Source organism: Acinonyx jubatus, chromosome D4 (assembly GCF_027475565.1).
Source record: "Acinonyx jubatus isolate Ajub_Pintada_27869175 chromosome D4, VMU_Ajub_asm_v1.0, whole genome shotgun sequence".
NCBI classification, from domain to species: Eukaryota; Metazoa; Chordata; class Mammalia; order Carnivora; family Felidae; genus Acinonyx; species Acinonyx jubatus.
The window spans coordinates 82,407,023-82,420,973 of NC_069391.1; the positions used below are offsets into that span (position 1 = coordinate 82,407,023).

Sequence of the window (13,951 nt, forward strand, 5' to 3'; positions counted from 1 at the left end):
CTCAAGATATTCACAGAGTTGTGTATCCATCGCTGCAATCAAGGTGAAGACATTTTCATCACCCCAAAAAGAAATCCCGTTCCCCTTAGCTGTCACTCTCCATTTGCCTCCGGCGCACCCAACCCTAGGCAGTCACTCGTCTACTTTCTGTCTCTTGAGATTTCCTTGTTCTGGAAATTTGATATAAGGAATAATAAAATATGTGGGTCTTTGGGTTTGGTTTATTTCACTTAGCATGATATTTTCAGTGTGCATCCATATTGTCATATATATGAGTACTTCTTTCCTTTTTTGTTGCTAAATAATACTCCATTGTGTGATAGACCACATTTCCTTTACCCAGGTGATAGCCATTTTGGGTTGTTTCCACTTTTCTGAATAATACTTATGAATATGTGAATAATTATGCTTATACTTATGAGTAACACTGCTGTGAACATTCATGCATAAATTTTGGTGTGACCGTATGTTTTCATTTCCCTCAGATATATACCCAGGAACGAAATCGCTGGGGGTATATGTGGGAACGCCATGTTTAAGTTTTTAAAAAAATTATTTCATGTTTATTTATTTTGAGAGAGAGAGAGAACGAGCAGGGGAGGGGCAGAGAGAGAGGGAGAGAGAGAATCCCAAGCAGGCTCTGCACCGTCAGCCCCAACCTAAGGCTCCATCTCACCAACTGCGAGATCATGACCTGAACCAAAATCAAGAGCTGGGCGCTCAATGAACTGAGCCCCCGCAAGCGCCCCCACGATGTTAAACTTCTGAAGAAACTGCCAGACTATTTTCCAAAGCACTCGTACCATTTTCCATTCCCCCCAGTAATGTGTGATGTTCCAATTTCTCTGTATCCTCACCGATGCTTTTCATTGCCCATCTTTTGTGACACAGCCAGCCTAGTGATCTTGAAGGGGCAGCTCATGTGGTTTTGATTTGCATTTCCCCAGCGGTTAATAGAATACTTCTCATCCTAGTATTTTCCTATACTTACAAAATTAAATAAGGAAAATTAGGAATGCAGTTAGTATGGACTACTTTCACATCCTGGGGGGGCGGGGTCTCACCTATCACTGTATCATCATGTGAGGGGCTGCCCCTGACACAGAGGCGCTCCAGCCATTTTTTCCCCATCCTCGTATCCATTCATCGTTCAGAATCCTGGGAAGGAGAGATCGTTGTCCCGAGTTGGCTTATGTGCCCACCCCTTGGCTTTGCAGTTACGCCTAGGCAGTGTCCAGCAAGAGGGCCTGAATCCTGGAAGGACATCGGGGCACTCTCAGATCGGGAGAGTGGAGGCCGCACGTGGGACCAGAGCAGGCTTTCTGCCTGTGTAGATGTACCACATTGCCACATCTGGGAGCCAAACAGACCATGTCAGAAACCTTATCCTGCAGGGTAATTAATAATTGTGCCTTAGCACACATCATAATGGAGAAAATATGATAAGCTTCACTTATAATATTAAAATATTATATTTTAAAATTATCATTTAAAAAATGTATCTAACCTTTTGTTGCATACCCAGCCTGTTTCCAATGTATGATCCCGCCTGATCCTCAGGAAATGTCTGTTCGCTTCTAGTGGTCTCCCTGTGGTTTAAATACGCTTTTGTGAACGAGCCTAAGAATCCACCCACAGAGGAGACTGAGAAATGTGAAATGAGAAAATGTGTTCTGAGCCCCAAACAAATGACCAACACTTGTGTGCCTCAAAGTCAATCTGCCTGTAAGCTTGGGTTTCTCTGGTGAAGAGAGCTCATGCCGGTAGGTGTGAGTTAACAGTGGGGAACCACTTTCATGTGCCTGGTTTCCAGCTCCCAGTGGTGCCAGCTGAGGGCACAGCAGTGTTTCGATGTGGGGGAGTCAAAGGATCCCTCCACCAGGAGCAGTCGGGGAAAAAGTCCTTGCAATTCCAGGTGGCATCTAATGTGCCTGGAATTCTCTGGAGTGTTCTATTATAGCAGGCAGCCAACCAAAGGGTTCACTGTTTCAAAAGAGAAGGGCTGGGGGCGCCTGGGTGGCTCAGTTGGTGAAGCATCCAACTTCGGCTCGGGTCATGATCTCGTGGTTCGTGAGTTCGAGCCCCGCGTCAGGCTCTGTGCTGATAGCTCCGAGCCTGGAGCCTGCTTCGGATTCTGGGTCTCCCTCTCTGTCTCACCACCTCACCTCCACTCGCGCTCTGTCTTTCCCTCTCTTAAAAATAAACAGTAAAAAAAAGAGAGAACGGCTGGATCCGAATGGGAGCATGGGATTTAAAGTACCGCAGCTGAGACCAGACGTCCTCGTGCAGACATGAGGCCCTGAATGGCCTGGGAAGAAGGACTCCAGTGCCCCGGGCCTTTCCTTGAACCTCAGACTCTTCCTCCGCCGCATGTTCTCGCCTTTCCCCTAACAGGCAGCCGCTACGGTTGTAGGTGGCCTGGCCTTTGTGAACTTTTCAAGGGTATATACCGTTAGACAAAAGCCACAACGTCCATGCATAGGCCACTGAGGACGCGTCCATCAGTTCTGCCCATCACCTCGCCAAGGCCTGGGTTTTATAGCCGGGTACCAACGATCGTATCTGTAATTGTGGCGATTTGTTCAAAACGACCGCTTCATCGAGACGTTTGTATTTTACCCAAGGTATTCTTCGGCGGAGATCAGGAAGCAGTTTACTCTCCCCCCAAACCTGGGCCAGTACCATCGACAGAGCATAAGTACCTCCGGCTTCCCCTCTCTCCAACTAGTAAGTATGAGTTACGGCCTTGAGGGGAGAATGGTCAAGTGAAGAAATCACAGCGTGTGCTCGCTGTTGCTTCCGGCTTTTCCTTTGCTCGTCCACTGCCCCCTTGCCCCCTCCAACCGCCAGTTCCTAACTCACTGCCTGCTTCTTGACATCAGTTTCCTTCTCCCCTTCCTTCATCGCGAGCATAGAGCGCAGAGTGTACCCTCAGGGACTGTGGTTCTGAAGCTTCAGGCTTTAGTGGGCAAACAGGCTCCTCGATTTCACCCACATTAGGATCCACATTTTGGGGAGGCGGGTACCTTGCCGCCACTCGTGACACGCTTTTATTAGGAAAACGCGTTCCCAAATCTGAAAAGCCAGGTTAGGAGCCTTCATTTTTAAAAAAAATTGTTTTCTTGGAAGTGTAATTTGCATATAATAAACGCACTCATGTTTAGGTGTCCAGTTTGATGAATTTTGGGGTGCCGGTTTCTAGTCGTTGAGCCTCTGCTCAGTCAAGATACAGAGCGGTCTCCTTGCCCTAAGATTCCCATCATGCCGCCTTGCAGCGCGTCTCTCCTCTTCCGGCTCCCAGCCCAAGGCAGCCACCGATCCGTTTCTGTCCCAGTTGGGCCCTGCCTGGAACTTCACGTAATTGGAAATCACGGTGCAGACCTTCATTTGTGAAACAACACTTCCCCTTTTAAGTCGAAGGTTGCCTATATTTTTATATTAACACCAAACGCTGAGTGTGTGTGTCTTCTGCGTTACGTTATTTGACGCAGAGAATGCCTGACATGTGTCAAGGGGGATGAACCTGACTTAACTGAGATGGTTTGTAAAACCAGAAGTGAGTCCTCACTTCCTTGGTGAGAGGCTACGAGCCCTCACTGTGCTCACTTCCTCTCACACACAGCAGAGAAGCACTTTTCTTGCTTGTTCTAGCGGTTATCTTGAGTAGGTTAGGTTATTATTTCTTTCTTTTTTTTTTTTTTTTTTTGGTTTTGTTTCTCACTTATTACTTCAAAACCACTTCTGCTCTTCGAAGTTTTGTAACCTTCCACTTGGTTTCCTGTGGCCGCCATCTTGCCTCCTGTAACAATTCACACGCTGTTTAACCGTGTATCTTTCAAAGGTATGTTTACGGGAGTGATGTGTGCTTCTGTCAGTCGGATAATGTGTGTGTTGTGTCACTGATGAAACAGTAATAGTAAAAAACGTATAGCCCCCTTTACTGCAAGAGGTAACTTGTGATGACATTTCTTCACAAAAATCTACGACTTCCGTGGCTTGCTCGACTGCCCGTTTTGTTTGTACTTTTCCTGTTTCCAAATTGCAGATTACAGTAAAAACACGTTAAGTGCATAATATCCATGCTTTTGGGTATACTAGATAACCTTTAGACCAAGAAATACTAGATATGTTTTTTTTGTTGTTGTTTAATCTGGTGCTAATATATATTTCAGTGAAAAAAAATTTTCTTTCAAATTTCTGACTCAAATTGTATTCTAAACTGTGCAAAAATTCAGTTTAAAAGTAACCAGATAGGCAGCTCTTTCTGTCCACGGGTCCTGTCTCTGTGTTTTAATAAGGATACCTTTATTTGCACTTGAAAAAAAAAGGGACAAGATACTTATGTTTTAAACGAGGTGGGGAGGTGGGGTTTGGTGGCTTGCTTGTTTATCAATTACGACTGCAGCTTTCTGCAGTTGATGTCTTGAGAAACAGCGTGGACCTCAAAATTAAGAGGCTTTAAGGAAGTTTAGCTAGCAAGCTTTAACCCCTTCTCTACATGCCAGCTTTGACTTTTATGCTGCAGCCTTAAATTTCTTTTTTTTTTTTTTTTTATTTAAAGACACAGAGGGAAAAGAAATTGCTTACTGAGTGCAGGGTGCTCTTTTGGTAGTTATGCGTCCTCATCAGTAAGTTTTGTCAAAAGTGAATTTTGATGAATCTCTTCATTAACTCGGTGATCAAGTTACCACGTGGCTTAACTACCCATTTTCTAACAGGGGGTATCAAAGACATGGCAAAAGTAAGCAAAAATGTTAACTACACGAGAATCAGGTGTTCCTACCGGTCATAATTTATTCCTGGTTCTATTTGTGAATGAATAGCCCTTAAATATATTTCTCTTAGCATTCCAGGATAGCTTCTGATGATCTCTTGCCAGATCTCTACTCCGTTTTCAGGACATCATGCCGTCCCTGTTCCTTCTTGTCACCTGCAGGGGAAGCAGGGGGCACAATGGAGTCAAGAGGCCTGATGTTGATTCCCCCTTTTTTTATTTTGAGTGAGAGAGAGTTAGTGAGAGCAGGAGAGAGGCAGAGAGAAAGAGAATCCCAGGCAGGCTCCACGCTGGCAGCACAGAGCCTGATGCGGGGTTCAAACTCATGAACCGTGAGATCATGACCTGAGCCGAAACCAAGAGTCAGCTGCTTAACCGACTGTGCCACCCAGGTGCCCCCAATTCCCACCCCACTTAAAAAAAAAAAATCCACAGCCTGATTAGGAAACCACCCTAGTGTTTCTCTGCTGCCATGCTAGAATGTCACAATGAAGTGGCTGTTCTTTTCCCTGAGTCATCTTCCCGAATGAAGGTTCCTGCAACGTAAATCGTCAACTTAATGGTGATTTCCCCTTACCTTAAAAAAAAAAAAAAAAACTATTTCATAGAAAGGTAATGGGACATTTCAGCAAGATTCATTCCTGGCAAGGCAGGGAAGTAATTTATCATCAAACAACTCTCACCCGGGAGTAGCTTTAAAAAAACTCGTCTTACACGCAAGGCTATAGGACTGTTGATTGTGTTATTTCAGACAACCAAAAATTAAGACCAAGTGCATTTTGACCTTTTGTTTCTCTTGCCTTTACTTACATAACTACCCATTTCGAAAACTCCACAGGCTGATACAAGGGGTTGTTCAACTTTGAGCAGTATTTCACGGCCCCGAGTTATTTAAATCCAATCAACTATAAGTTTGTTGTTTTGCGAGAGATTAAGAACTTGGCCACCAGCCTAAGTGGAGCCCATTCTGCTTGGAGTTAACATGCCTGCCTTTCATGAGTGTGTGTGTGTATAAATAGGGTGCTCGGAGTTGCAAAAAAAAAAAAAAAAATCGTTGTGTCATAAAATACTACTCTTCTTTTATACGTAAATCATTAAAAATAGGGGCACCTGGGTGGCTCAGTCAGTTAAGCGTCCGACTTCAGCTCAGGTCACGATCTCACGGTCCATGGGTTCGAGCCCCGTGTCGGGCTCTGGGCTGACGGCGCGGAGCCTGGAGCCTGCTTCCGATTCTGTGTCTCCCTCTCTCTCTGCCCCTCCCCCGTTCATGCTCTGTCTCTCTCTGTCTCAAAAACAAATAATAAAAAAAAAAAAAGTTAAAAAAAATTAAAAATAATCATGGATTTTTTTTTATATGAAAACGTACTAGATGGATTTGGGGCAAAGCATTACTGCCGTGATAGTGTGCCCCGCCTCCCTCCCCTTAGGGTTAACCGAATATGGTGTAAGAGGTGCTGGGTAACTAGGGGCACGTGGGTGTCGTCCCTGTGTTTGGCACTGTTGTCTGTGTGTCGGAGACAATATGAGAGATGACAAGGTGGCCAGAGGTGGTTTCGGCTCTGAGGGGCCTTGTGGTCTTTTGGGGAGGACAGTTGATACAGAGGATCTATCCTGTCTTTAAGCGAGGTAGGTGTTTCTGAGAAGGGAAAAGCTTGCTGGGGGAGGCCAAGAAGGCATAACGGAAGGTTCTGAGCCCCGGCTGCACTTCAGAATCTCTAGGATTAGAACCCAGGACCTTTAGAAACACCTGTGACCAGACCCACTCGAGAACAATTAAATCAGAATCGCTCAGGGTCGGAGCCCAGGTATCGGTGTTTTAAAGTGCCCTGGGATTTTAACATGTGATCCAGGTGGAGGATTATTTAAAGAACCTACCAAGGTAGAAGGATTCCAGATGGGAGGAAAAAAACATTAAGAACGGTAGTTTCTTCTATTGTCTTGCTTGCTCTGAATTTCAGGAAGTGTGATAGGTAAGGACCACTTGCTAGCCCAATGGATGTATCCCTAGGTAAATAAGGTGGTTTCTGTCATAAATCTGATCAAAGGAGAGAAAGGGTGTGTTTGGTGTGTATGTGTGTGGTTTTATTGGATTTTTGTTTTGGGGGGGTTGTTTTAATTTTTTCAATGTTTACTTATTTTGGAGAGACAGAGAGACAGAGCATGAGCAGGGGAGGGGCAGAGAGAGAAGCAGACACAGAATCTGAAGCAGGCTCCAGGCTCTGAGCTGTCAGCACAGAGCCTGATGCGTGGCTCGAACTCATGAACCGTGAGATCGTGACCTTAGCTGAAATGTCTCAACTGACTGAGCCTCCCAGGCGCCCCTGGATTTTTGGTTTTTAACTCTAAATGTAAATGTTCGCTGTGATGATGTGTCTCCCTCTCTCTCTGCCCCTACCCCATTCACACTCTGTCTCTCCCTGTCTCTCAAAAATGAATAAATGTTAAAAATTAAAAAAAAAAAAAGAGTGAACTACAAGAAAAGAAAGGGTTGGGATCTCTGTCCTAAGGTAGAAAGGAGGATTTGAGACACTGTACATGCTTAATAACCTTAACCTACATTTTCATAGAGGGAAAAATTCTGTTTTTAAGAAAGAGAATAGAAAAGGTTTGAAGTGAAATGGAACGAATCAGCTGGAATGTAAGGGTTTTTGCTGAAGAAAAGGATGTAAAAAGCCACATCCTAAACACCATGGTTACAGGACATGTTTGTGTATAACATTTAGGTTAAAAAAAAAAAAAATCTCGTACCTTAGAAAGCATTCATTTTTGTAATGTGTTTAAGCTAATTCGCAATAAAGCAACGTTTTTCTTTCACTACCAAAGATAACCTAAATGTTAGTCACTTGATAAATATGGCTCTTTAAAATTTAAAAAGGTTTTTTATTTTTATTTTTTATTTTAGAGAGAGAACACATGAGTGGAAAAAAGGAGCAAAGAGAGAGAAAGAGACAGAGACAGAGACAGAGAGAGGGAGGGAGTGGATGAGCTCATCTGAGAGTGAATGTAGATTGAGGAAAAAAAAAAGATGTTTTAGGACTGAACCCTGGAACACTATACGTTGTAGGAGAGGAACCTAGAAAAAGTGATGTCCTAAAGGTAGGGTAACCAACCATCCCAATTTGTCCAGGATTGAGGGGTTTCCTGGTACACGGAATTTCAGAGACTGAGGCACCCTTGGCCATTTGGTCACCCTGCATCTGAATAAAGTGTTGCCAAAAGGAGGGAGTGGTTAACTGTATCCCATGTAGTAGATAAACCAGGACTGGGCCTTGACCGTTGAATTTGGCAACATGGAGGTCTTGGGTGACTTTGACAAGACGTCTTTCTTGAACAACCAGGTATATGTGAGGACCAGCCTCCATAGGGGTAAACACACAGGAGGAAGTGTGTTTACCTGGAGATGCCATGCCTCTCCACCCACCCCCAGCCTCACACAGAGCAGTGTAAAGTCCCCTCAGTACTGTAACAAAGGACCCAGGACCCTTGTGACTACCTGCGTGATTTGGGGCAAGTTTTTCGACCTCTCTGTTTTTCAGATACCCTGAATTGTGAAATATTGTCCAGATCTGTTATTTCAATCTGCTGTCAGTGTGCTGTCTGCCTACGACACTGTGCTAGGAGCTACACAGATGAATTTTAAACAGATACAGTTTTGGTGCTATAGGAATTTTTAGTTTCACAACGAATTGAATCCGGTTCATGTCAGGAGAACCAGGCTTTGATGTGCTTTGTGGGACAAGGAAAAGCTCCAACTCCCTTCATTAAAAAATTAATACCTGGCTGTGAATAATTAAAACTTTCAGGGTATTTATAATCTTTTTGTGTGTATCTAGTCTTCTGCTGATGAGGCCTCTGGGAAGAGTAGCTAAAAAGAAAGGCTGCACAAGTCTTCACTGCAGAGATGTGGCACGTTGCTTCAGGGCGGTGACTTTGTCCCCTCACCCTAGTACTGGACCACTGTAGACCCCAGTGAGTACTTGCTGAATGAATGGAAGTAGATGTTACCCGTCCAGGTTTAGTCAGAGCAGCGGAACCAGGAACAGAGATGTTTATGTATGGATATTAAGGAATTGGTTGCAGAGAATTGGCTTACCCACTGGTGGTGGCTCGCTAAGCAAGTCCACACCTGCAGTCAGAAAGACAAGATCGCAAGCAAGCTGGGACTCCCTGGACAGGAGCTGAAGCCTGGAGTCCCTGAACTGGGAGAAGGCTGTCTGCCGATGACGTCGGCATCCACCCAATTAAGTCAGGACACCCACGGGAAGCCTCCCTTGTGAGTGACTTAAGGTCAACTGAGTTGTGTTTGTGTGTATGTGGTGATTGCCTTATAATAAAACCTACTCTTGGGATTAAGACTTCAGAGAGTTTGGAAAATAAATCTCTTTTGGTTCCTGGTTAGTATATTATTATTATAATTTGCAAGGGGAACAACTTCCATGGAGGCCTCCTTGGAGGCCCCCAGCAGTAGTTGGGGTCTCTACCCACTTGCGAATACTGAGACTAGTTTATATCACATTAGGAAGGAACAGCCTCCTCCCTTGTTAGTTTCAGTGTAGAAAGAATAGAGAAGGTTGGTTATCAAATACCAGCTTGTCTGTAGTGCTCGAACCATACTCAGTATCACACAGTTGACGTTTACGATCTGTTTGTCCTGGAATGTATTCGGACCTCGAGAGTTTGACTTTATGATCAATTGCGTATATCGATCACACTTGGCATATCGCCACCCAGCTAGTGCCCAGCGATGGTATGCGTTCTTTACCGTGGCTCCCCTCTTCAAAGGTAGCGTTCTTTATCTGTGACAATGTGGCAGGCTTCACCATCTCACGGTTGACTAGAGATCCGTGCAAAGATGCTTGAGATTAGCTACCTGTCCTCTTCCCTACCTACCCCTACCACCCAGCTCAGTGACTCGCGTTCAGCAGACACTTAGCAAATCATGGCTGAAGGAGGGAGCCAGCCATCCTTTTCATCCAGGGTGTTGGCCACCCTGGTTTGTAGGCAGTAGGTGCTATCAGCCAGCTTTTGCATCATTTGGATTTCAGGGTCGTGACGAGCAGAACACTTGGTCTGGACCTGAATTTGTATTCTCTCTGGCGATCTCACACAAATGCCATTTCTCCCTGGAAGCTTCTACTTAGTTATTAATGCTAGTGTGACAATGCTTCCAGTTGCGCTCCAGTGAAATTTTTAAGGTATATGTTTAAAGTGCTTCCTCGGCTTGAGGCGTTGATATTCTCCATAATAAATCTACCTTTAGGATTATTTTAATTAATTACTTTATGTTATTACGTGGAGCAGCTGGTCTCGTGAGAAACACAGAGTGGAACTTGGGGTGTAGCGGTGAGTGTAGTTTTTTACGCTCTTCTAAACACACTATTGCCTTGTGTTTTCATTATTTCTGGAAGTGCAGATTGCCTCAAATGCTTGCAAGAGAAAACCCAACGATTGTGGGTAAGAACATGAGCCTGCCAAGGTTTGGCTTCCCGAGGGCCTACTTCCCAGCTGTGTAACCACGGGCAAATCGTTAAATCTCTAGCCTCCGGTGTCCTCCTCTGTAAAATGGGTTTAATACGAATATATCCCATTTAGACTTTACTGAGGATTAAGTGACATAGTGTGTATAATGACCTGGCCAATTTCTTGGCACATAGTAAGTGCTTAGTAATGATTAGCTCAATGGGTATCCGCTGTCCAGCAATAAGTCTGCAAAGAAAAGGATTTTCTTCATTTCAGTCCCTGACTCTGAGCTCTCTGTCCTGGGTGTGGTAAGGGTGGGAAAATCCACCTCCTCCTCTGGGGCTGGTCTTATGCAAATCTGCATAGATGATGCCTGTCGTTTCCCCTGGCAGAGGTGAGTGGTGTCCTTTTTGCAAACCCTGTCTCCACCTGGCTCCTGCACAGGCTGATCGCCAGCTTCCTGAGCCCCCGCTGGCCCCTGTCTCTTCATTTTGAGAGGCACCCTGTAAGGACTGTGCTCATCCCCTTAGCTGACCTCCGGGTCCCTGGTCAGAACCAAGAAACTTCCCAGCCCTCTGTCACATCACGTGGGAGCCATGTAGAACTGGGGGTGCCTTTGCTCTCTCCTACCGAAGTGTGTGGATCCTCTCCCTTCTCGTCAGCCCCCTTTGTCCCTACAGCAAGTTAAGTCAGCCGCCGTCAGAGAAGAAGGAGGGCATGTGCGCTCGGTTCTTAGCTTTGTCCTCCGTCCCCAGAGCGTCACTCAGTCACTCCCGTCTCCCCCACCAGCAGGGACAGCAAGGGTGGGAGGAGACCCGGCAAGCAGCATTGACCTCGAATTTTATGTGCTTTTGCCCCTTCAGGAGCCTTTTGTCCCTCCCCTCCAACTTAGAGCCCTCATGTCTGGTCCACTGTATGGTTTGGTGGGGGGAGAGGGGGGCGGGGGTGAAAAACCGTTTTGTTAGCATTTCCTTGGATCTGGTCTTGTTTTCACATCCCGGCAGTCGGAGTCAAGAATCCGGAGTGTTTGTTTTATTGCTCCATGGGGTGGATGGTTGGGGATGGTTGGGTCGGGGGGGGGGGGGGGGGGGGAACAGAAGTTGAGAGCAGGAGCAGTAGCTCCTTGGGCTGATGATTCCAGACAGCCTGCCATCAATTTGAATACCAATGGGTGCTGCTATTGTAATTATTCCAGAATGCCACTCAATCTGATTCTTTTACTTCCTCAAGGCAATGGTTCCTGTTTTGGAACTTTACAGAGAAGAAAAAAATATTTGCCTCGTTGCCAAGTTTTTATTTTATCAACTATAGAAAATTCTGTTTGGAATTGCCAACTACTTCTGTCATTTCTTTTGTCCCCTCCCTCCCCCGCTGTGCAAGGATATAGTTGAGCAAAACAAGAGAGTCCTTTAAAAGGGAGTACATTTAGGCCTGGGAAACCTCAGCCAATTGCCCTTAGTTTACTTATTTAACTGCAGTCCAGTGACAATGTCTTCCTGACCGGCACGAGTCAGTCCAGAAGCATCTGGAAATCGCTGCCTTGGAGAGTTTCTGCCCCCAAGTCTGGTTCACCGAGGGCTGTGATTATGTATGAAGTGCTTTCAAGAACCAACATATAGGATGAAGCAGGCCAGAGGAAACACTGTGCCTAAGTACTCAAACAGAACAAGTGTTGACTTTGCCTGAATTTCTGGAAAACTGCCCCATTCGCCGCTTCACTGTATTTGGGTAAACATGGCCTCAGAGAGCCTTTCGCAGGAGAAATTATAAAATTCAGCAAAGCCTCGTGATCTCATTTTGGATCTCCTCAGGATTCCTCATCAAGATGCAATTAAGCAGAGAAAAAATTCTGCCTTGGGGTGTGATTTGGGTGCCTTGCCGTGTTCTGACTTGACTTTCCTGTGCTGCGTCTCCTTCCCTTTTTCCATATCACTGCTGCTGTGCTGGGCAGCTCCTCAGAGTTGTGCACGAAGAGCCGAGCACTTGCTGGGTGGAGAGGGCAGGCAGGACCGTCGCCTGGGCGCTTTGCCTGGAAGCCTTGTGGGAACCCCCTTTCTCTCTCTCTCTCTCTTTCTCTCCCCAGCCTCAGTTTTATGACCCGGTGGAGCCGGTGGACTTTGAAGGGCTTCTGATGACACATCTGAACAGCCTGGATGTGAAGCTGGCCCAGGAGCTGGGAGACTTCACCGAGGACGACTTGGATGTGGCGTTCACGCCAAAGGAATGTCGCACTTTGCAGCCCTCTTTGCCGGAGGAAGGGTAAATGGGCTTCCTAAAACATAGATGTGATTGTGATGTCATGACCGGTATGGGTAACGGGGGGGACGGCGGGAGATGCCTCAATTCTGGACTTCTTGGAAAACTAAAGTTACTCAGATCTGCTGAGATGTGTGGAATGACAACGTGGTGCTCCCGCCTGTGAGCGTTTTTACCCTGGTTTGACCAGAGGCTTCGAAAAGGCATGTAGGGACCAAGCCAGTGAAGGGGAAGGGGTAGGACGATATGCAAGGCCCAGGGGGAGGCGAAGGTGGAGGCGAAGGGGACTGCCTGGGTGGCAGCTCAGTGACCTTGGGCGGCTCACGTGAGCTCAGGGAGCCTGGGTTTCTCCATTTGTAAAAATGTCAAGTTTTTCAGTAATAATCAGTGGAACGATTCCCAAGCATTATCGTTTCCACCTACGAGACTGGATCGAGTCACAAATACATTCCACCCGCGTCTATTGAGCATCCACTATGTGCTGGGCACAGCCATCAGTAGATGAACAGGGCAAAGTTCCTACCTTGGAAGAAAGTTTTGCCAAGTGGGGAAACAGTGGGGGAAGCTCTGTAGAGTGAATGCGTGGATAGCCAGTTAGAGTTTGAGCTTCTGTCGTGGGTTAGTCTGTGTGTTTCCAGGTGCAGGCATTAGCCTTGGTAGCAACAGAATTCTCTCCACATGAAATGCTTGTTATTTCCATGGTATAAAAAGCAATGCCTCCTTAGAGGCTTAGGATGAGCTTTTAGTTGCATTTACCTTCAAAAACAAAATTAAGGTTCACATCTCTCCTGGACATTTTCAACCTTGTCATCTTCCCCAAAAAATGCCCCCAAAAGGAGATCATGCAACACAGCCCCTGCTCCCACTGCTGTGGGATCTTCTGCTTCTATTTTGGATTTTCTTTCGTCAGTTGAAGGATGTTGGGTGACATTCCCATGAGCCCTTGCTTTCCTGTTCAGATAGTTCTTATTCACAAAGGAGAGCTTACACCATGCTCCTCTCAGACATTTCAGAAATACTCGCTGGGAAACAAACACTGGGAAACATTTCCCCCCATTGCCAGCCCATTTATTCAGGTGTAACTTTAATATAGGTAAGGTCTCTCTCTTTTTTGTTGTTTTTACCTTCGACAGAGAATCATTTCGTATTATTTCTTTGTCTAAAATTTATGGTGACGTAATTATTTTCACATGAGGTAAGAATCTTGGAAAATCCCAATTAAGGCACTTACAGTAGATTTAGAGATAGGCTTTTTTATTATTTAAATTGTGATGAAAGAGGCAGGTTTTTGTTTTTTTTTTTTTAACTTAGCCTCAGTGATGCAGTAGAATACTGCCTTGTGACCAGAATTGTTAGCTCACACTGTCTGTCTGATGACATTAAAACAACTTCTGCTCTTCTAATCACGGCCAAAAAGCCTGCCGTGGTGATCAAAACCCAGGAAGGCATCGTCGTCATCAC

General features: G+C 45.6%; 1 protein-coding gene across 7 annotated transcripts in view; it reads left to right on the forward strand.

The window, feature by feature from the left end:
• The window catches only part of DOCK8 (dedicator of cytokinesis 8), a 225,281-nt gene that overhangs the window by 48,202 nt on the left and 163,128 nt on the right, over positions 1-13,951 (forward strand). For 5 of the 7 annotated variants that reach the window (XM_027041092.2, XM_027041093.2, XM_027041088.2 and 2 more), the window contains exons 2-3: positions 2,625-2,727; positions 12,318-12,493. In XM_027041092.2, coding sequence (XP_026896893.1) covers positions 2,625-2,727; positions 12,318-12,493 — 279 coding nt within the window. Of the gene's footprint in view, positions 1-2,624; positions 2,728-2,786; positions 3,842-6,117; positions 6,401-12,317; positions 12,494-13,951 lie in introns of those variants that run through there. The other 2 variants (XM_027041090.2, XM_053205304.1) reach the window with 2 other exon arrangements.